This window comes from Vipera berus (genome assembly GCF_964194415.1).
Source record: "Vipera berus genome assembly, chromosome: 9".
In the NCBI taxonomy this organism is placed as follows: domain Eukaryota; kingdom Metazoa; phylum Chordata; class Lepidosauria; order Squamata; family Viperidae; genus Vipera; species Vipera berus.
The window spans coordinates 19,646,429-19,670,107 of record NC_138212.1 but is presented as its reverse complement, the minus strand read 5'-3'; the positions used below and the strand labels follow the sequence as shown (position 1 = coordinate 19,670,107).

Here is a 23,679-nt window from a genome sequence, read left to right as displayed (position 1 = left end):
ATGCCTCCTTAAGTAACACCAGCTGCCTGCAATTAGTGCAGGTTCGCATCCCACCAGGCTCAAGGTTGACTCAGCCTTCCATCCTTCCGAGGTAGGTAAAATGAGGACCCAGATTGTTGGGGGCAATAAGCTGACTTTGTAATAATGCCGCTTGGGGGTGTGTGAAAGCCCTAATAAGCAGGCGTATACATAGAATGAAGGCTACTGCTAAGCTTGTAAGCTGCCCTGAGTCTTCGGAGAAGGGCGGGATATAAATGGATTTTTTTTAAAAAATAAGTAAATTATTTAAATCCTATGATGCTTCGTTCCACCTAGTTAAGGATTACAAACACGAGAGTTTTAATAGTATATAGCTGAAGTAGTTCCTAAATGATGCAATAACAATAATGAGCAGGTTTTCAAGACCAAATGGCCCCACAATCAACAGTAGTGCAAACCATTCAATGGGGTATGCGTAACCACAGAAAGCCATACATAAAAACGGATGCTTGCCAATTGCTGAAATAGTACACTGCTCAACACACAACTATATGACTTCTTCTGACTTGAAGAAAAGAGCAAAGATTTTTTTTGATATTTCTAAGCATGTGGGTGATACTGTATTTTAATGCCACTATTTCAGAGAAGAATTAAACGAAAAACGGCAGTTGAAGATGCTAGAGTCCTAGCAGGAAGACTTTTACAGTCTCCAAATACCTCTGATTAAAATATAACTAGAGAATATATTTCATATAGAAAGAGGTAGCGGGTAAACATTTTTCCCATTGCCAAATCAGAAAAGGGTGATTTTCTCACTCTAGTTGCTCTAGTAACTAGCAACCCATGGAGGAGATTGTTAAGGTTTGAAATTTTACAGTCATTAACATTGTAAAAAGTCTGAACCTTCTCTCCTTCAAAAGCACAACAGGAAAAATCACTAAATGCTTATGGACCTAGCTAGTAAGAGGTCTATAAACAATTTCTCTGTGGGATAGTATGAAAAAAAAATCTTACCACTGTTAGGTTTCGAATCTCATCCATGACCCGAGGCCAGAAAGACTGAAGACACTGCTGTGCATCACTGTTGCCTCCTGCAAAACCCCCATCCGTGGACATTATGGTAACTGGAAAGAAACCAAGTAATATATTAAATGTAAGCAGGTGTAGATAAGGTTTGTGAGTGTATATGTTAAAAGATATACAGTACATGGTGAATTGTAAAGTAAAATAAAGATGTTCCATAAAGATTCCGAAGTAAGAACCTGGACAGGATCTTCCTCAAATCCCTCTCAACAACATAGATTTTATTCTAAACCTTGGAACAAAGCAATTGTTTGGGACAAGGATTTTGTAAGGTCTGATTCTGTTCCTATTCCCTATTCTACATGGTACACTTTAAGGCTTATTTTCTCTAAGTGATCAATCCAGGAAGTAACTTTTCTCTCAGAAATTATTATTATTTTTATGTTTTATAGATATACTTCCTGATGTTCCTTTTTCTTGCAGAAGGCCATGAAGATCCTTCTCTACCAAGGATTTCTCTTTACCATAACCTATCAAGGAACTTCCTCCTCCACTGATTTAATTCAGATACTTTTATTAGTTTAAGACAAGGATAAACTTATTTCATATGAGGATGTTATCCTCAGCTAAGTATAGAAGGACTCCTTCAGATAATATGTTTGCCTAACTTCTAAGTTCACCTGTACTGACTTGTGTGCGTGCATGTATGTGTACGTTACATCATCGTGCATTTTGAATATTACTGTTTGAAGCATTAATTCTGACTGCAAATTAATTTCTTTCTATAATGCTCTGGGCAACTCATTATGACATCTGTTTCCAAGATTGTATAGCTCCTCCACAGAACAATATCCTGGGAAATCCTGGGAAAAGGTTTGGTTTCTTGAATGAGCATCCAAAGATGCTGCCTTCAATCACCCAGGCAATTTCTTGGGAGTCAGATCTAAAGTTCTGCACACCCCTGCTATGGAAACACAAGGAAATAGAAGTAAGGATCCTAAATCTCAGTATTTTGCTTTGGTGTGCAGTCTTTATCTTATTACCAATAAACTGAAGTTATCTTTCAAGTATTAATTTCTGAACAATGTAAAAGAAAACATAAAAAAATTAAAGACTGTGGTTGACCCAAAAGTATTCACTCATAAGAGGCTACCCTCTCTGTCTACCCACGACTGTTCTCTTTTCCCTGCTTTTTTTCCTTTCAGCTTTTCGTGATATGAATAATTTATTTTTATTTATGTGTTCAATTTATACCTTACATTCCTACTCATAGCAGCAGGTATTCCATTCTACATTTCTCAATATTTGGTGCAGCTTAAAGTGAATGATCCAATGCAGAGATATATTGTGGCTAGTGAACCTCAGAGGATATAAATATATCCAGGTTTAGAGGATACTTGTAACTTCTCTGTAAGGGTCTGGGCTTGACGTTTTCCATTCAGAAGCCCCATGAAATGGAAATTCATTCTAAATCCACCAAGTTAATTCCTTTGAGAGCAATTATAGACATTCTTATCATGGATTCGGGCGGGGGGGGGGAGGGAGGGGAAAGAGTTAGAGCTTTATAGCATTCATTTTTCTTTAGGAACCATATTAGCAGCAATTAGGAAAGAGGGATCCCCAAATAAAAGTCAGCTTTTATTATGGGAAAAGCTTCCACCAAATGCAGCAGCTTCAGAAGCAAACATACATACATACAAAGAGCTCCAAGTACACATTGTGTGAACTGTTGGAAGCAGTTCGATTGTAGCAGCATACAAATCTAATAAATAAAAGGATATGGACTGATGTTAATCCAGGAAGCATGCTGAAAGCTGTAGCATACATAGCTAACCTTTCAGGAGAAAGGGTCATCAGTTAACACGGTTGATGTTACCTAGTTTGGTAATGAAACATCTGCAAGAAAAACCACCAAGCTCAGAGAGCACCAAGGACAGCAAAAGTCATACTATTTTGGAGTGGTTTTATTTAATCCTCTCCATAACAACACAACGAACGCTCTATCTAGCTGGATTCACAAAATACACTGCAACCCAAACATGTTTAACAAAACACTATGGTTTGTTTATCGTGCAGTGGCGTATGAAATGTTATTTGTTACATCTTATTGCTTTCTTTTGTTCAGGAACTCACTGCAAAATATATGGTGGTCGCTCTTCCCTGTTTCCCCCATAACAACCACCCTGTGAAATAGGGTAGAGGTCAGGGGTAGGCAACCTTGGCTCTTTTATGACTCGCGGACTTCAACTCCCAGAATTCCTGAGCCAACCATGCTGAGGGGAGAGGTTTCCAAGCTGAGCCATGCTGGCTCAGGAATTCTGGGAGTTGAAGTCCACGAGTCATAGAAGAGCCAAGGTTGCCTACCCCTGGGGTAGGTGAATGAGTGTGAATGGCCCTAAATTGCCTAATTGTCTAAGAACTGGACACCTAAACCACTAAACCACAATATTTATTTATTAAAGTGGTATAGCTGTCCATGTCACCACTAGTGATTCAGCGAGCAAATAAAAAATGGATAAAAACCACGGATACATAAACAGATATAAAAAAATGAGACATAGCATACATCATACAATCACTTAAGGTGATTGGCTCATTCATACCACATGCTAAAATAATGGTGGTGCTTCCCCCAAGAACCAAAAACTAGCAAACCATATTTTACCATAATCATTGCTGAGTAAATTTAATCTGGTAAAGATTATAACTTTCCCAAGTTACTGTAGCTCCAAATTTAACCATGAAAGGATACATATTAGCATACAAGGTGAGTAGAACCTAAGAGTTTGTTCACTCAAGAAACATGTCAGCTCATCATCTATCACTGATCTAGATTTTTAAAAGAAACATGACAATTTACTTTCCCATAAATGCAGAATACTGACCTTGCTTTGTAACCATACAGAAAATATTGTTGAAGGACTACTTTGTCCTCACGAATGATATTCTAGTTTGGATGAACGGGGGGAAAGTAAGCTATCTACCTCAATGAAGGAATATTTGTGAGCAACATTTCCTTGAGAGTGAGCTCTTCCAACGTACCACAACTGAAGAGTCCAAAGGCACAGCTGAAAGTGCAATGAAAAAAATCTGAAATACATCACCTTTGCGACCTAGTGTCATGGGTATTTTCCTTTGAAGATAGAGTAGAATGGAACAGAGCTGGAAGGGACCTTGGAGGTCTTCTAGTCCAGCCCCCTGCTCAGGCAGGAGAACCTATACCATTTCAGACAAGTGACTGTCCGGCCTCTTCTTAAAAACCTCCAGTGATGGAGCGCCCACGATTTCTGGAAGCAGGCTGTTCCACTGGTTAATTGTCCTTGCTGTTTTGCTTCTCATTCAAGAAGCTTCATCGGTTCTGGCAAGATAGTGGGGGCGATGGAAGATAGATCCTGTCGTCCCCCTACCACCATACTGCCACAATCCATGAAGCTTCTTAGATGAGAAGTGAAACCTCTTCAAGGAAAAACAAAGAAAGTCCAGTTGCCTTTCGAGAAAGCACCTGTGAGACGATCATGATGACCTGGATGACTGAGAATCTCCATAGACGTGTGAACAGGTAACAAACACCCTTTCTCTAACATGCTAGGATGCTGGTTAGGGTTGCTATACGGTTTACGATTAGAGCAACAGAAGAGTTTTTAATAACAACTTGACTTTCTGTGGGAACTAGGCCCCCATATGGAGGATGGGCAAGAAAAGGAGAAGAAAACATCAAATTATTTAAAAAGAACATTTACAAGAACTCAGAATTCTTAAGAGCAAAACTGAAAGTCTGCTTCTATACAGAAACAAGTCTGGATCAAAGTGATGATTTGCTTTTAAAATAAGACAAAAACAAGGTTCGACCAATGAAATTTAAATCTGATAACTGTTCTCTTCAAAAATAACACCAAAGGTACTTTTAGAAATGACTGTGTTAACCATATCATTCAAAGTTTGCATAAAAGGGTGGGAGAAATGCAAGATTGCTTTATTTAAAAGTTTGAATGCCTACAACCTTTTTATGTAATGGGAAATGGCTTAAGGCCAAGAACAATTCTAACATAAGTGGATATGATTCCCACTGACTTATGATCCATTGTGTGTGGCGGATTTTATTTTGGCCTTCTCTCCCTCCACCTCCTGCCATACACCCACCCACAATATAAGACTATTGTTTGGAACAAAATTGTCCAGAACCAATTACTGCATGAATTTTGAGTCATGCGGTGTAAAACAGCAAGTTCTTTTTTTAAAATTAAAAAAAAATACTTCTAAATCATCCTATGGGAGAATTAATAGCAGTTAGGTTGCTTATATCCATTAATGAACAATAATTATCCTCATACATAACTTTTTTTAAAAAAAATCTACAATTAGTGTCCAGGTTAAAGAAGTTTTGATGAATGTTCTTTAATATGCAGAGCATCATGGCTTGCAGAAACAGGAATGCTATTGAGGACTTGTAGAGAATAAGTACACAAAATGTAATCAAGTCTTTCAAATGTACACTTAGTTGACAATTGTAATACATGAAGCAAAGAAAGATAATGTATATCTACATTTTTTACACTGTAGAAAGCATGAGAAATAAGCAAACTCACAACAGAAAAAGTATCTGCAGTTTTTAAAAAAACGGCCAGTGTTAAGTCCATAGTGACAGCCACCTCAACACTCTAGCTCAGAGGTCCCCAAACTTTGGGGCACCAGGGACCAGATTATGTGGACAGAGGTTTTTCTACGGACTGGAGAAGGCCTGGTTTCGTGTGCTGCCTGCATCCCGCAGATAGGGCTTTGCTTGTTTGTGCGGACTGGTTGCTGGCATGCCACGGACCGCTACTGGTCCACGGACCGGGGGTTGGGGACCCCTGCTCTACCTGCTAAAGTTAGTTAGGTCCAGATGCAAGGAAAAGACTTTGTAAATTGTCATAAGAGAGGACAGGTTGGGTTTTTTGGTTAATTGAAAGCCTTTTAAAATATCTCCCAACCTTCATTCTGCAGTAATGTGCTACAGTTTCATAGCAATTGCACATGGATTCATCAGCATAAGCTAAATTGGAAGTGATTCTAATGAAGCCAGAGGAAATCCACTAATTTAAAGATTCTTCTTCTGCACTCCGCCGTTAAATTCACTGAGGGATTTACATTTTTTCATTAGAGCCTATTTGCAGTATTAACCTTCAGAATGCTTGAGAGCATCAGACTGAAATGAGCACCAATTTATTTCCTATGTCAAGATGTCCAATATGGATTTAATAACACGAACCTACCCATCAAATCTGCTTTGACCTGGCAGGAGTTGGTTACATAACTAAACTTCCTGTATTAGCTATTAACATAGAATTTTCTCCTCCCAAGCAGCAAAGCAATTGCCTTAAAAGACAAAATTAGGCTACAATTACTCACTAACAGTAATTTTGCCCTTTGTCAAACCTATTTTGCACCTTAATTTAGTTAATTCAAATTCTACGCTTACACAGAAAGCAAAAAATAAAATAAAATATAATTGTATTACTTAGACCAGCAGCCCCCAACCTTTTTGGCATCAGGGACCGAGTCCTTGAAGAGAGGTTTTTCAGCGGACCAGAGGGGACATGGTGTCACATGCTGTCTGCATTTCGTGGACGGGGCTTTGCTTGTTTGCGCAGCCCAGCTTATGGCATGGCATGGACCAGTTCCAACCCATGGACCTGGGGTTGGGGACCCCCTGACTCAGACCTCCACAACCATCAATTCAGAAAGACTCCACATCTCAATTGTCACTGCTTTTCCACAGGATACATATCACATCACTGAAACTTATGAAACGACGTTAAATATGAGAGTGCTCCTTTTTTCAGTGTACGGGGTACGATGTGCAGGGTACTTCTCCCAAACACTTACCGTATATGATTTGTATAGGTGTGGTAGGGAAAGGATTCTAAAATAGCAGCCTATGATCACCAAGTATTCTCAAGTAAGAAACAAGGTTTGAGAAAGAGTTTGGTTCTGGTTCACTACTACGTACTGCTAATGACCTCTTAGTCATTAGCCTTTTATCCAAGGAGTAGTGCAGCTAAAGGCTACACTTATTAGCAGGCATGCCTTAAAGTAAGTTCTTAAGCCACTACAATAAGAAAAAATATACACACACAGTACAAGCAGCAGTTGACTTACGACAACAACTGAGTCCAAATTTCCATTGCTAAGCAAGACAGTTATTAAGTGGGTTTTGCTCCATTTTACAACCTGTCTTGCCACAGTTGTTAAGTGAATCACTGCAGTTGTTAAGCTAGTAACACGACTGTTAAATGAATGTAGCTTCTCAATTGACTTTGCTTGCCAGAAGGTCGCAAAAGGTGATCACATAACACCGGGACACAGCAACTGTCATTAATACATGTTGGCTGCAAAACATCCAATTTTTTGTAGCGTGAACATGGAGATGCTGCAACAATCATTAAATGTGAAATATGGTCGTGAGTCAATATTTTTCAGAGCAGTTGTAAGTTTGTACAGTCACTAAACCAATTTGATAAGGTCCAGGACTATCTGTATAGCCTTTTGAGCCCTTAAGAGTTTTGAAAGTCTCACTCATGCTCTGATTTTTCACTGATGTGGAATTATATCATATTTTCCTTTAATTTAAATACTTTATTGTGAAGTATTGTAATATTTTTTTTCTTTAGAATATAATTGAAATACCATTTACAGAAGAACAATATTGAAATATAATATTGTAACTAAGAAAACCAGTAAGATAACTGGAGAGAAAGTAATATAATTCACCCAAATTCATATAGTGTTGCCATAACTATCTTCAGGGACAAATCTTGCCTAAAATGCTCAGGTGATAGCTCTACAGGATCAGACAGTATTTGTAATCATTCAAAAAATCTTCCATTTTGCCTCTGACACACCTCAAAGTTTAACCAGCAATACCAGATTTAAAATGTCCCCCTTCTTCCAAATTTTTATTTCATAATGGCTGCATCTGCCTGAATGGCTTAAATATCTTCAAATGAATACTACAGTATTTAAAGAACTGCAGATATAAAGGGCAACACTTAAGATATCTAACTGAACTTGAATATCTTGTACCGTGATATGAAACTTGGAGCATTTGTTGGGCCTTATTTACAAACTATTGCTAAAATGTGACTCATAAATGGAATAAATTAAAGATTGTACAAATAAATAAGATGCAGAATGTAGATGTAATAATTGATACGTAACAAGATGATTTTGAATGTAAGAAGAGTGTCAGATAGACTGGCATGACATAGTATAAAGAAAATCTTTAACTTATTTCCCAGGCTGAAATCCACTGTTCTATAGTTGTTCTGTATTGTGGACCTTCTAAGTTAAAACCACCTGGAATCTTTTCTCAAAACGGAAGTTAGGCTACTCCCTACAATACCCTCTTTCAGAAAACAATTGACGTTCCTGTTCACTCTCAGGCGTTCATGGAATAACTATATTTAACTGACAGACTACATTTATGTTTGCCTCTTATTCAGTTTTTCTATTTTTAAAAAAGTAAACATTTTTTGTCATTTTTAAAACCTCTGTTGGTTTATTGGGATGACTTTAATATTCCCCAAATTATCTTGTAAATTGTTTTTCGGAGTATAGAAATAAAGTAAAAATAAAGTATCTTCCCAAAAAAGTATTGAAACAGAAGGCTGTATATTTTCAGCAAAAGTTATTTCAAAAATATGTTATTTTTATGTCTGCTTTTCTAAGATCAGCTTCTGTTTTTAATTCTCCAATCGATAAGAGGGGAAATAAAGGAGGGATGAGGAATAATTCAAAATAATGTCTAAATCCTAAGGATCCGTTTTCTTCAAGGTTTATTCCATTCCATCAAATCTAATGTTATCTTCCCTTTTTTAACTGATCTATTCATCAAGAAATAGAAATAAGACATTAATTGCTGTTAATCAATTACATGGCATGTGATGCTATAAAAAGGATGTCAACACTGTTAAAGAAACGAACATCAATGAAAATGCTGTACATCAGAACCATAAATACAATCCGTATCTAGTTTCTTTTCTTTACAAAAAAACTGAGAAAGGGACAAGAATTCCTTTCCAGAGTCTAAGGAAATATATTTATATGCTTCTAACTCTCGGTCATACACCTGTGCACTTTAACAAAAGTTTATATCTACACTATGGCACAAGACCGGCTATTGACATAAACATACAGCTAGTCCTTGTTTACTACCCACAATTAGGATCGGCAGCTCTATTAACTGAAACCATAACTATGCTTACCTCGCCTTTCCGTTGTTTTACAGACCTACAATGGATGTAAAAATACAAAGACTGGTCATTATTTTTTCATTACCATCATTAATTGTGAATAGTCTACGAAGCAGTCGCTAAATGAGGACTATCTGTGATTGAAAGACCATCCACAACCTTATCTGTCACCTTACTAATATAATCAGATGCTTTCCTCCACAAAACTTTGTTTCTGGGCAACAAGAAGATTAAATTATCTCAGTTCTCATGGTTGCACAGAGAAGTTGGAGAACCTGCTTGGGAAGAATCTGTGTTAGGAACAAGAGCCAGAATAAACTCTGATAGGCACAACCTATTAATGAAGCACATCAAGAACGTGGGTACCTATGAGAACATCTGCTAATTGACTTTGTTCTCAGCACATCTATTTTTAATCTCAGAACCTTTACTAGTTTGTTGAGTAGCTGTAAGAATACCCACTGCTGATTTAAGTTATCCCTGTCAAGGTCTACCCATATATGTTTGTGGTAAGTACCTTCCAGCATTTGACAATTCTTGTCAACAAGAATTATCATTTATCCCCAGTTTTCAGATCAGTATCAGAATTATTAAATAATATTGAATAAATACATCTGTGGCTCATGAGAAAGTCTTTTTGGCCAGCTTGTTCTCACTAAGTGTTCACAATGTATGTATTTTAACTAAGGCAGAATGCGCATAATGGATTTGTATCACACAAAATTAAACAAAATATTAAAATCAGAGCACTACATAACACTTTCCCACTATTAAGGTTTTTACAGGGTACAAGGAAACAATAAAGCTATGCACCAGATAGGACCAGCAAGCAACCATGTTCCAGAAGAAAAGTGGTCAGTTGCAGGCCAAAGAAGAAATGACCTTTCCTTCATGGCCCACCTCAGTCACCAGCCATTTGGAGAATGCTTCACTTACTGGTTTTAAAAAGTAATGTATTAAGAGAGGAGTAAAACATATTGGCATTGCTATTTCCATCAATTATTGTGCTTGCCTTTAAACCAAGCAGTTCAAGGGCATATTTAAAAATGGTACTTTAAAAGTTAAACATTTACTTTGACTGGTTTTGTTAAAGGCGTCACTATGTTACATTAGATTTTTCCTACTTTACAAGTTTTCCTTGGTGAGCAAGTTAGGAAGCCAGTTGTATACATTTTGTAAAACCATCCTTGTTCTCTATCAAGAACCACATAATCCAACATCATCGCTTATTCTTATTCTTTATTAGCCAAGTGTGATTGGATACACAAGGAATTGTCTCCGGTGCGTAAGCTCTCATTGTATATACAAACAGCAAAGTGATAAGGCCATAGATCACAAATCATAATGACTTTTGAGTCATATTCAAAAAGTAGATTGCTTTATGAGAAGCTACAAAACAGTACATGAAAATTTTGAACCAACAAAAACAGCACTTTTTACCCAATACCCCATTTAAACGCAAACAATTGTGGATTCCTCAGAACTTTTAAGAAATAGAAAATAATTCATTTTCTCTGCTTAAAGTTTGGGTTTCTGCAACTATGGCATTGGACATGCTCCAAGCACCACCCTCAACAAATGTGGATTTTCTCAGCTTTTAAGAACTTGTTAATCATTATTTGCATTCTTTTATCTAATAAGCCATAGTCCCTAAAGCAGGAATCCCCAACCCCGGTCCATGGACCAGTACTGGGCCGCAGCATGCCAGCAACTGGTCCACACAAACAGGCAAAAAGCTTCATTCGTGGAATGCAGGCAGCACACAAAACCACATACTCTCCAGTCCATGGAAAAACCTTTCTCCACTGAACTGGTCTCTGGTGCCCAAAAGATTGGGGACCTCTGCCCTAAAGGTAGTGGAAAGTATGTATTTTATTTTATTAGTATAGTTTAAAAGCCAAGATTTGTTTCAATAAGGGTCAACTAAGCTACTATAGAAAAGTTTATATGTCTTATGGCATAAATTGTGGTATTTGAACAACTATACCTGGATTCACACAATATGCTAAACTATGGCTTAACAGAACAGAGTTCCATACATATCACATGTGTGTGGGACAAATATTTTTTGAACCACCCCAGGTGTTATATATTAATAATTTGACTCCTAATACCTAAATTTGCAAATATTTTTGGTTAAAATCTTGCTCAAATAAGAGGATAAGAAAAAAAAGCAATGGTAGATTTGTATATTCTGATCCTTATGTTACATATTATATAGTATGCAATAGTTTGCTTTCATTTCCAGATCATAAATATGAGCTAGACATCTCGATTGTTCATTTATTTCTAAAACAATTGTCTCATAATAAGGTAGAAAAGCATTTAAGCTGGAGGGAAAGCATCTGAGATTCTGAAGAACAGTCACTGGCTTTACACAGTGCGCTAAACCATGGCTTTACTTACGTTTATTAAACCAAATTACTAGCAGCTGATTTACATAGCACTAACCCATAAACCACAATTTACTAACAAAAGTGGTAGTTTAGATTATGTATCAAGATTCCAAAAAAAGGAGGTTAACATAATTGTGTCAAGCCAGTATCATGGTTGTGTTCACCAATTATATTAAATCATAACCATGGTTAACAAACCACAGCATTTAAGTTAGCTACTGAGTTGGAAAAGGGAACCAAATGAAAACAATTCAACAGGCACAACTGTACTACATGAAAACAAACCAAAATGTACATATTGTTATACAAGGCCTACGCAAATGTGTCAACATGCAAGCAAGATCTTAATCAGAATGCTGAACAGATAAAATGAAAGCAAAAATCATGGGAATGTTTGTTTGAAAAAGTGGAAGACATAGCTTAGGGCCTCTGTAGTGATCAAAAATTGGTTTTGGGGTGAGGGACAAAAAAAATAATAATTCAGCAAAGTTGTATGACAAGCCAGCTTGTTTGCCATTAGTAATAACACCCATAATAAAATATCTAAAAGTTGCTAATGAAACCAAACTATCTGACAGAAATGAACACAGATGCCTAGAAATGGCACAGGAGAAAATAGAGTAAACAATTTTTAAAAACTGGAACAAAGGGATGGAAGCAACCAGGTCTTATAAACTCTGGGGAGGTTCACATATTGCACAAGGGCACGATGGGTTGGGTTTTGACTTATCACATTTTATGCAGCCAAGTACTATGGTTGCTATGGTTGATCATACATTAGTATACATCAAGTGTTTTGTCTGTACATGCAAGTTGTTCTACTTTCTAATAAATCTGATAGTTTGCCTGTTTACATGAGGGAAAGCATACTTTATGGGTCACAATGGGATTGTACGAATCCTATCAAATCTGAAACTACCACTTGCAAAATAAAGAGAAAAGGAAAAATAAGCTTCTAGATGTAATCGAATGGCACGAAAAGTAAAATCCAAAAGGAAACTCAACCATGTAATACCTAGTGAAATAATGACTTTGTACAGTTCCCATTAATCCAAAGAGGCACATGGAAAGCTTCAGCTGCCTGTGCATTACACATTTTTATATTATGAAAAATAATGGATAACTTTGTTTTCCAAAAAACTTCAATGGCCAAGGGGAGACCTTAACATACTCTTAGAGCTCTCACAGTAGTTTATTGAAAGATGCTATTAGAAGTGCAGCATTTTTGTAAGACTGCTTCCAACAATAGTGTTATTTCCTGAAAATGAAAAGGAAAAAAGAGGAAGTGAACAGCAGTCTGACACAAAGCAGAACAGATGAAGGAAAGAAGATGAACCTGCTTCCTGCTCCCTTCGGCAAGTCAGGTGAGGAGCGCCAAGGCCATTTTTGAACGACTATGAGGCGTAGATTCCTGATTATTAACAGAAACCTTTATTAGGCAGTCAGCATTTGGTGAAGTTTATTCCCAGGAGGCATTCCTAAATTGTGATGGTGCTTAATAAGTACAGCAAAGATTTTGCAATATTAAACCACTTTTAAAGAAAAAGAACAGATAACCTATTCTGAACTTTCAAGATGTTGCTCAAGGCCAGTAAATGAAAGTTATGGATGAGAGAAAGGAATAAATGTGTCATTTTTCTGGATTTCTGAAGAGTTAAAATACCCTACCCTCTTGAAACCTTTGAGAATAAGGATAATAGTGGGGCACAGAAGACATAAGGGTAGTTCAAAGCTCTTCATTAAAATGGCTTTAGTTTCAGATGCTCATGTTATTCATAGTGACTTTCTCAGGTACTAGTAACCCACTGTTTCTTCCTTCCAACTCTGATTCCTTTCACTAGCTCCAAACAGCATAAACAAACTTTGTCCTTCAACAGTTAAAAACCCAGAGAAGCTGTGCTTCAAGGTCACTCTTGCTTGCACAGACAGGCCTTGCTTCAGCAACTTTTACTGCAACACTATTCCACTCAGATGAAAGGGAAGGGGAAAAATGTAAAGAACTCAGGTGTAACTCTTTACTTAAGGCAAACAGGTAAGTCCTTTGATATAAAAGCATTCCAGAGTACACTTATGCACTTTAATCCATTAAAGGATGAGATATCTCAATATCAGGATAATTCCAGTGACCTTCATCATTATTAATTTTTTTTAAAGAAAAAACCCAAAGTAGTCTTATACTTATAAAAAGCCACAGCAAGTTAGGAGAAGAGAAGCAAATCTTCTTCAGGTATCCCCCACAAACTTTTCTTCAGTTGTTTGTCAGGTTTCCCTTTTACTTAAGAGTAGATCTAGAAAGCCACTATAAGGGAACAGGTGAGCTCTTTCCTTCCTACCTTCCAAACCCGACATAATGTAGTTACTACAAAGGTCCAAAGATCATACTGGGAAATCAGCTTTATGACAACATAGGACTCATGCTGCTTAAAACATTTTTTAAGAAAGAGCCCTTCCCATCCTGCAGCCCATCAATCAAGCTACATAACATTTGAGACGTGGGTGGAGACAAGGAGGAAAAAGGAATGACAGATGAAACAGATGTCAACATACAAGAGGTGGCATTTAAATTCAGATGTGCAAATACATCAGTCCAAATTCTCTGTAGTGAAATGGCACATCCTTATTTGACCCCCTCAACCCTTTCCCAAGCTCGTTGCCAATGCTCTTTCCTAAAATCAAAAGGGAAGCCGAAGAACTCTCTGCTTACATTTGCTTGCACCTCTGTACAAATTTCTCTTAGTTTTCACAGCTATTAAAATTGGGGGGAGGGGGGAAGAGAGGAAGGAGAGAGAGAGAGAGAGAGAAGGAGAGAGAGGGAGAGGGGGAGAGGGAGAGGGAGAGAGGGAGAGGGAGAGGGAGAGAGGGAGAGGGGGAGGGAGAGAGGGAGAGGGGGAGAGGGAGAGGGAGAGGGAGAGGGAGAGAGAGAGAGAGAGAGAGAAAGAGAGAGAGAGGGCTTAAGCCAAGGACAGACGGCAAGGTAAGATAGGTGCTCCCTTTAAGATTGCCAAGGGGCCATTTTCTAAAACAGTTTCAACTTATCTGCTACTTTGGGATTTCGTAACTACTCCGATAACTGCTACGTTAGGAAAGCAAAACAAAAGCAATGCCCCCCCCCAAAAAAAAACTTACCAGAGATAGCGTTAATTCTACAGGCAGCTAATTATGCCTCCTCTGACAGTGCTAATTTAGCCATTTCTAGTCCTTCTCCACACACAAAAAGAGAGGGGGAAGAGAGACGCGGAGGAAGAGGAAACAAAGGCAGCAGGAGACGCAGGCCAAGCTCTCCGGAGCGTCCACCGGGGCACCAAAGTGAGGCAGCTGCCCTCCCCAACTCTTCGCCATTTTTCTTTGTCTTTCAGCTGACCCCTGCCTGGGTGCAAAACTCCCAGGGACTCCAATGAGACGCGGTGCAGCCTCCTTCCACTTTAACGGCGAAAGACCTTCAATCTAGCCTGCTGTTCCGACACCCAACCTCCCCTCCGCCGGCCCCTCATTGGCTAAGCGCCTTTCTTCGCCCAGGAGCCCCGCGCCCGGATTGGCTGCTGCCCTCGTCGCTCACTCCCCCACCCACCCCCCCGTTCGTACACTTCCTGTTTTAAAGTTACCTTGAGAGGCAGAAACAGGGGTCAGACGCCGAGACTTCCCCAAGCCGGGAGCAACTTATGTAAAAGGCGGGTCTTCCTTCAAGCGGAGCCGCGCTCCGGGGTTACAAACGGAGCCAACCGGGGCGGGCAGGCGGGAGGGAGGGAAGGGAAGGTGGAGGCCGGCTGCCCGGCGCAGGCGGCAAGGGGAAAAAAAAGCCGATGAAATAATAAGAGCCTCTTTTCCAGGGGGTCTTCAAAACCCGACCCTTTGATGACTCGTGGACTTCAACTCCCAGAATTCCTCAGCCAGGGTGCCTGGCTGAGGAATTCTGGGAGTTGAAGTCCACGAGTCATCAAAGGGCCGAGTTTGAAGACCTCTGCAAGTCTTTTCAAATGGAGGGGCCTCCTTTGACGTTTCTGATCCTGGCAGTTTGGGGGATTTTTTTTTTATATATTTTGATTTTTTGGGGGTGTGTTTTTTTCCTAAAACGATTAAGCAGGTTTCGTTTTTGAAGCGGGGGAGGGAAGGGGGGGGGTCAGCAAGCATTGCCGTTGGATCCAGGGGGCTGCCGGTGAAAAAAAGGCTTTTCTAAGCCGCGCCGTGCAGCGCCTCGAGAAAAAGGCTGCTTTAATGGGTCAGCAAGGGAAGGGGGAAGCCGGAGGTTTCGTTTTTTTACAGCCTGGTTTCGCCGTCGCCAATAATGGGGGGGGGGGGTTGCTTGCGTGCAAAGGGCCTTCTCTGTGGCAGCGCCAGCCCTGTGGAACCGGCTCCCCCCTGAGCTTCGGATGGCCCCGGATCTCCGGTCCTTTCGCCGCGGCCTCAAAACACTCCTTCTTTTCCACCTGGACTGACAGGGATTTTAATTACGTTTACAATTTTTAATTTATTTTTTAATTTTTAATAATTTATTGCACAGAGGACTTTAATTTTAATTTTATCTTAATTGCTGTACTTATTATTATATGTTATTGTTGTTAGCCGCCCTGAGTCCTTCGGGAGATAGGGAGGGATATAAATCCCATAAATAAATAAATAAATTAAATAAAATAATAAATAAATAAATAAATAAATAAATAAATAATAAATAAATGGGTCTTCAAGCTTGGCCCTTTTATGACTTGTGGACTTCAACGTCCAGAATTCCTCAGCCAGCGTGCCTGGCGGAGGAATTCTGGGAGTTGAAGTCCACAAGTCATAAAAGGGCCAAGTTTGAAGACCCCTGAAATAAATAAATGCTCAGTTTTCCCCCTTTCCCCCCCCCAGCCCCCCCCCCGCGCCCTTTAAAGCGGTCTTTAGGCGCTCCCGGGATTCCCCCTCCAGCTTCTCATCCTGGCTCGGCGCTTTGCCGACACCCCAGCCCGTTCCTTTTTTTTTTTCCGACCACATCTGGGGTGGCTTAAAAACTTGCAAGCCGGGCAGATGGGGTGCCGTTGGCCGGGCAGTGTTAAAACAAGGGATGGGGCTGGCCGTTGGGACGAAAGAAGAGGGAAGGGGAGGAAGGGGGGGCAGGACCGGTAGAGAAAAAGAGAAAGGACAGAGGAGAGACAGGACGAAAAAGGTCAGGCCGTGAGAAGGGCTGGCAAAATCCCCAGCGGTGGCTTTAAAGAGCTTTCCTTTCAAAGCTCTTCCCAAAAACACTTGAGCAGGGGGGGGGGGTGTCCTGAAACTTGGCCAGCTTTAAGACTTGTGGACTGCGACTCCCAGAATTCCCCAGCCAGCCATGCTGGCTGGGGAATTCTAGGAGTCGAAGTCCACAAGTCTTAAAGCTGGCCAATTTTCAGGACACCCCCCTGCTCTTGAGGGATTGACACGTAGGTTTTTCTTTTACAACCCCCCCCCCAAAATGTAAAAATGAGTTAAATGTATTGCCAAATGCAGAATTCCTTGCTTGGGTGCTAACCTCAAAATTTGCAAAGTATTCAACCCACTCAGAACAAAAACATAAAACATGCATACGTTTCATACACACACACACACACACACACACAAAACCCCCCACCCTGAGATTATAGGTCAGGGGTAGGCAACCTTGGCTCTTTTATGACTCGTGGACTTCAACTCCCAGAATTCCTGAGCCAGCTGTGCTAGCTCAGGAATTCTGGGAGTTGAAGTCCACAAGTCATAAAAGAGCCAAGGTTGCCTACCCCTGTTATAGGTGTTTTAGGTAGGAATCGCCGAGGACTCTAATTTGAAACCAAGATTGAGGGGGAAAGAACACATCAGAAAAGTCAGGTGATTCTTTGTTTTAAACTCTTTGTTTTAAAATCTGTATATTTTTTTTGAAAAAAAATATCCTTACTATTATATCAGTTGGTATAATGTAGAGACTACACTGGTACAGTCTCTAGTCTACATCAACTTTTCTAACTTTGCAGCTTCAGGAATCCAGTTCAGCAAGAGGTCAGGGAGGCCGTTCTAAATCTAAATCACCATCTTTTGGATTCCCCTCAAAAATAAGGTTCGAGTGAAGAAATATTATGCAACTCCTCAAAATCTTTTGTAGTGTAGAAGTCAGCTAAATCATAACTAAACCTAAATATAAGATTGAAAAGGCATCTGTAATGTTCATAAAAAGGGCAGCAAACAAACAATGTCATTGCAAAGTATGGGAAAAGTGCCATAACTAAGAAGGAAGAGGCAGTCCAAGACACACACCTTCCTTCATTTCAGTAGCAAAAGGTTACCAGGAAATAGTCTCTCCCAGGCTTCAAGGAAGGAGCCGAACTGTGAATACATAAGAAAATTGTTCACAAAAGTGGGGAGGGTGTGTGAACAGTTGGGGGGTGGGGGTGGGAACCTAATTCTTTCAGCATTTCTCAAACTTGGCAAATTCAGATGTGTGGACTTCAGTTCCCAGAATTCCCCAGCCAGCTCTGGTGGTTATTAAGGAAATCCACACATGTAAAAGTTGCCAGGTTTGAAAAAAACACACTGATTTCCCGGAGGGTTTACATCTAGTCCAAGTAACACTTCAAAATAAGTAGCTGAAGAGACTCTCTTGTCATGTTATCAGTGACTTGTCTATAAATAGTTTTCTAAAACTCAAAAATCATTTCATGTCGGGAGAAAGGTCATTTTTTTACCCCACCTTTGGATCAAAAGTTTATTGTGGAAATGACACAATACAATGACACAATACAAACATAACTAAGGGTGTTACAGACTTGGAAGAGGTCTGGAAAAATTCAAGACTTTCTCCAGCACTCCATGGTGACTTCAACTTGATTTGGCTCAGTGTGTGCATGTGTGTTTAATAATTCATTTAATAATTCATTTAAACATAAGTGACACAATACCAGCTACTGTAAAGAAGGTTGGGGTGTGTTATAAAGCCCTGACAGTGGCCATGAGCTACTTCTATCATCTAGCGCCAAAAGACAAGTCACTTACCCATGGCTCATGCCAAACTGACCTATGCAGATTGTACAAGTATGTTCCTTGTCTTCCTGATCTTAACAGCATCCCCACTTTTCCAGCCAAACTGATTTCCCTGTTATCTAGTCCCACTGTCCTGGTCCTTCTTTGCTTGTGCCAGAATCAGCACTTAGGTGTAACCTTTGCTGGTGCTTAATCAAGTCCTGACAATATACGTTTTCTCTTGAAACTGCTCAGGCTTTTAAAATGAGCTTTGCACCTCCTACTTTTAAACTCCCGAGAGATATTATGTGAACAATAGTTTTGTATTTTGTGTAAAGAGCACTTTGAGTTCTCCAATAGCAGAGAGAAAAGGAAAAAAAAAGTTGAAATGAGTTTGACATACAGCGGTCAAACATTTGGAAAGTAGTGATATTTCAATAAACAGTCCAATTCAGCACTAATTTTCAGTGAACAATGGAATAAGTGAAGATATACTGAACAATTGCCTACATGTCTATTTTTAAGTTATTTTTAAAATCTTACAAAAATTACTGATATAAAACTATTAACAGAAAAAATCCTTTTGAAAAAGTGTATTACTGTAGCCTATTTAGATAACCATGGTGCTGACTTTTTTTTTTAATCCCACTTATATCCCACCCTTCTCCGAAGACTCAGGGCGGCTTACAATCTAAAGCACAAATCAATGTGCTTAGCAACTTCTCTACATAATTGTAATGTTTAGATGTATTTCAGGCTCATAACACTTTGCAAGTTTGTATGCTGATAATGGTCACAGGAAAACAGAATGAACTTTGAAAGTGGTACAACCAGGCTATGACATGGTTTTGAAAAGTTTCTCAACTTTGGCAGCTTTAAGGTAGATGGAGTTCAGCTCCCAGAATTCCCCAGATAGCAGTGATGTGCTAGCTGGAGAATTCTGGGAGTTGAAGTCCACCTATTTTAAAATTGCCATGAGTCAGAAACCCTGCTTTAAAATTATGGGCAAAACTGTTTTTATTGCTCTGGACCACAGTATTAAAAATAAAGCTCTCCATGTACACAAAGGATGCCTACTGGACACACATACATGCCTCTAAAAGGTGCTGCAGTGTCTGAGGACACTATTAATTACACAAACACCCACAGTCTTTTCTCCATCCCGATAGATAAACTGTTCTGCTTTGATGCAAAACAAAAGACAGATATCAAGTAAGCAATCTGGCCTACAGCTAAGGTGTAACCCTAAAGAAGAAGAATGGAGAGCTGGAAGAGATTAGGAGAAGTGCTTATGGAAAGAGAGGTAGGAATGGAATGAAGGAAAAAAAACTAAAGGGAAGGAATCCACCTGAAGATGACACATGAACATGAAAGTAGAAAAGGGTTGGGGGGAAAAAGCCTTTTGAATTAGAATACAACTCAACGTATGTTTAATTGGAAATAAGTCTCATATAGCTTTAATTGTAATCAGTATACAGCTGTGTTAAGAAAAGGCAAAGGGGGAGTTATGTGTCACCACTATTATATGAGCTGAACTCACTGCCAGGCAGAGTTGATATTTATTATTTGATAAATAGCCCATTTTTTAGTTGTTTTTGCTGTCTTAGATTATTTTAGTCTTCGCTGTATGAGTCAATGTTATTAACTGTTTTATGTTTTCCCTAGTTCTGTATGCTGCCCAGAGACCACTGGAGTTGGGCAGACAATACATTTAAATATAATAAAAAATTAAATATCAGCTCTCATGAGATGCATCTACGTAACTGCCATCTCTACCCCTCCACTCTTCTCTCCCTCACTTCACCAAATGAAATGAAATCCCACACGTGTTAAGGCATTCTATGCATCTGATGAAGGATGGGAGGCTATCACTATTCAAGACAAATGGATCCAGAAGAATTTTGGAACACCTTGAAAGTTCCCAACAAACTGAACTATGTTCATTATCAATTTTGAGCATTATTTTCTTCAGCAAAGAACAGAAACTCTGTTATGAAATTCTTGAACTAATGACTAAAGTAAGGGAGAGGAAAAGATAAGACAAATATAAGAGCCCATTTCAGGGTCTATTTGATAGCTCCCTGGTCAGGAAAGATATTGTTCTTCTCTGCCTTTACTTACTGGTAGATGTGGATTATACATTCAATCAGCGAGGGCTGGTTTTGAGGAGGGGAAAAATTGGGCAAGACGTAGGGGGTCCTATTGTTTCCATTACATTTCTTTCTTATTAATCCAATATATTCCTTCCTGAGATATAGGGAAGCAAGTGATCTGTGAGAACGTGTTCAACTGTAACTCCCTTTCTGTACAGTATGCTAAAACCAGAAATCAAAACTCTGCCCAATTCTGTTTTAGGATAGTCTTGGTCTTGGTAGATACATACATTGTATATTTAGAAATGTTTAAAAGCTAGAATCAAGCTAAAATGCAACATCTGCAAAGTTATCTGACACACACTTAAGGTCATATATGAAGCAAATTCAAATTTGTTTCTGAATCCAATTCAAATTGCTCATTTTTCTGTTAAAGACTTTTTAGATTCACATCTCACCTTTATTTTGTATAACTCAAGGCAGCTAATTACTACCTGTATCTCTTATTTTCCCCACAACAATACTGGGAAGTAGGTTGGCCTCAGTGAGCATGACTGGCTCAAAACTTTTTAAAAACTGACTTTCCTGGCTAAAGGACAACTAAAACCCATGTTCTCATGGTTTCTAGATCAGTACTGTAATAACTACACTAAACTCTCTTTCTCCCTTATGACTTGGCTCTTCCTATGATCTATGTATTCAATGGAAATCCATTAAGAAAAGTTGTAATTATTTCTTATAAGAGACAGCATCTTTTGTTCATTGTATGCTACTTAAAATGGACATGCAACAAATCCAAAAATAGAAAGCAGAAATTACTATATAATGAAATAGATTAGCTATCAGAACATAACTTTGAATTGTATTATAGAATTTGCAATGATATAAAATATAGTAGTTTTATCAATTTTTAAAACAATAAGATGATAAATAGAACATATTTGTTGTAATGATAGAGCTAAAAAAAATTCTTAATGGGCTAAGGGGACTCTTTAAAAGATACATATTGATTTTATACTTAACTTTTAGACCTTTAAAGGAAAGGAAAGTTAGCTATTAGAATTGACTTATATTACAGAATTTGGAAGGAGACAGCAAAAGATATTTTTTCAATAATTGCTGAACTATTAAGATGTTAAATAGAATAAATTTGTATAACATATGAATGCACTGAAATGAACAATATATGTATTTTAGACAGGATAACTACTATATAATGAAATGGGGGAAATGTGGGCTACCTGAAAATTAAGTTTTCTTTTATATATTATAGGCTAGTTCGGAATATCTTATCCCAATTAGGTAAAATTTAAAAACAGGACATGGATATGTATATGTGAAAATATATTGAAAATTGTTCTGATTGTGTTACAATTAGAAATGTATTAATTTGATTAATTTGGCTATGCTATCACAACTAAGGGAATTGGAGAGGAAATGTAACTTGACCTATCTACAAATGACTCTGTTATTTACTACTGTTAACTTTTAACTACCCAACCACCGTATTGCTTCATAAATACCTGGATGTAAAACTAAAAAAAATCAATAAAACTTGTATTAAAAAAAATAAAGTAATCGGAATGTAACCACTGTAACTGGAGCAATGAAACAGAGGTCTAAATGGTTTTTTTTCTCTTTTTTGCATTCTATCTACCCTTCTTCTAATCCCAACTACAGCCATAGGAAGTAAAAGAAACAAGAGGCATCAAGAGCCGGAGGTCTGTACGAGTTCTGTTCAAAACCCCCAGTTCTTCCTGAAAGTCGTGCAATGCCACGAGGTGAAAATGCCACGAGATTTTAAAAAAAACCCACACTTTTGCCTACTTAAGAGCATACAGGTACAGTTTGTACGAAAAGCTTACCATGATTAAACGAATCATGGTTTACTGAATTAACCATATCACTAGGGCTCATGCAATACCCATACAAGCCTAAATTAACGGCACGAAACTCTGCCTTTCTTAACTGTTTAGAACCCAAGAGAAATTCAGGTTCTTGCCACTTAAGCCCCGCCTCCAACTGAACCCCGCCGGCCTCTCTGCTCTCCTCTATGGAAAGTTACCCTCGGCCAACAAGCCACGCCCTTTCCGATGAGCGCCTCGAGGCTTGGGATAAAGGGGCGGGACAAAAAGGCTCTTTCCGTTGCGCGCTGTTTTCTCCACGGTCCGCCCGCAATCGTTACCCAATGGCCTAGCGATAGTGCCGTCCATTCGTCTACCCCGCCGGCGGCCAATCAGCAACGACAGCGGGGGGGCCTTCCAACCAATCAGAAGGACGGGAAGGGTGAATGGCGGCGACGGGAGAAGGGGGAAGGGAAAGAGAAGTCCAACAGCCACTCCATCATGGAGCTGCCTTCGCCCTTCTTTTAACTCACCGTCCAGTTCCGAGTCCGTGGCTCCCGTTGCGCTTCGGCTGCAGCGGAGAGAGCCAGTGGTTTAGCCGCAGCTCGGGCGCTTCCCACCGAAACGAGCGGGAGGGGGCGGGGATGTGAGGGAAACGGAGCGAGCGCGAAGTGGCGGTGAAACAAGATGGCGGCGGGGCCGAGACTGAGGAGAACGGCAAGCCCCGCCCCCTTCCTCCTCTTCGCGACTTTCAGCTAATGCGCAGACGCGACGTGCCAACTTCGTTCGCCTCTCCCTCCATTCTCTCGGAAGCGTAGGTTACCGCGAGAATTCACAAAAGGGCGAGATTTTTTTTTTCCTTGCCGCTGCAAAGAGGAGGCAGTTCCCCGCGGAATTGTGGGAAGTGTAGTTTGGGCTGACTTCGATCCGCAGATACGGTGTACAGTAGTTGAATGGTTGCCGACTACGGTGTGTTGCTGCTGGGTTTACCCGCCCGGTGCAAAGGTCCTATAAGAGGCTCCCCCGAAAGCCTGGGCTGGGAACGAGCAGCTGCAACAGCCCTGATCTCCTTCGCTTGCCGTTTGCCTTGGGAAGTGGGAGGACACTTTAATTAAGGAGCAAACCAGAAAACACGTTGTTGTTGTTGTTAGTTGCGAAGTCGTGTCCGACCCAT

General features: G+C 39.5%; 1 protein-coding gene and 1 long non-coding RNA gene across 4 annotated transcripts in view; one reads left to right on the top strand and one right to left on the bottom strand.

Annotated features, from left to right (window-relative positions):
* NFYC (nuclear transcription factor Y subunit gamma) overlaps positions 1 to 23,196 on the bottom strand; it is a 57,896-nt gene extending 34,700 nt beyond the window's left edge. For 2 of the 3 annotated variants that reach the window (XR_014027399.1, XM_081335207.1), the window contains exons 1-2: positions 23,039 to 23,196; positions 994 to 1,103 (exon numbers count right to left, since the gene is read on the bottom strand). Coding sequence is in view for 2 of the 3 variants with exons in the window: in XM_081335207.1 (XP_081191333.1) it covers positions 994 to 1,095 (102 nt within the window). In the remaining variant the exon portion in view is untranslated. Of the gene's footprint in view, positions 1 to 993; positions 1,104 to 14,755; positions 15,097 to 23,038 lie in introns of those variants that run through there. The other variant, XM_081335208.1, reaches the window with a different exon arrangement.
* Positions 18,942 to 22,273, top strand: LOC308672511. Its single transcript, XR_014027440.1, has 2 exons — positions 18,942 to 19,871; positions 20,234 to 22,273. It is a non-coding gene; the product is annotated as an uncharacterized lncRNA (long non-coding RNA).
* Positions 23,197 to 23,679: the final 483 nt, after the last annotated feature.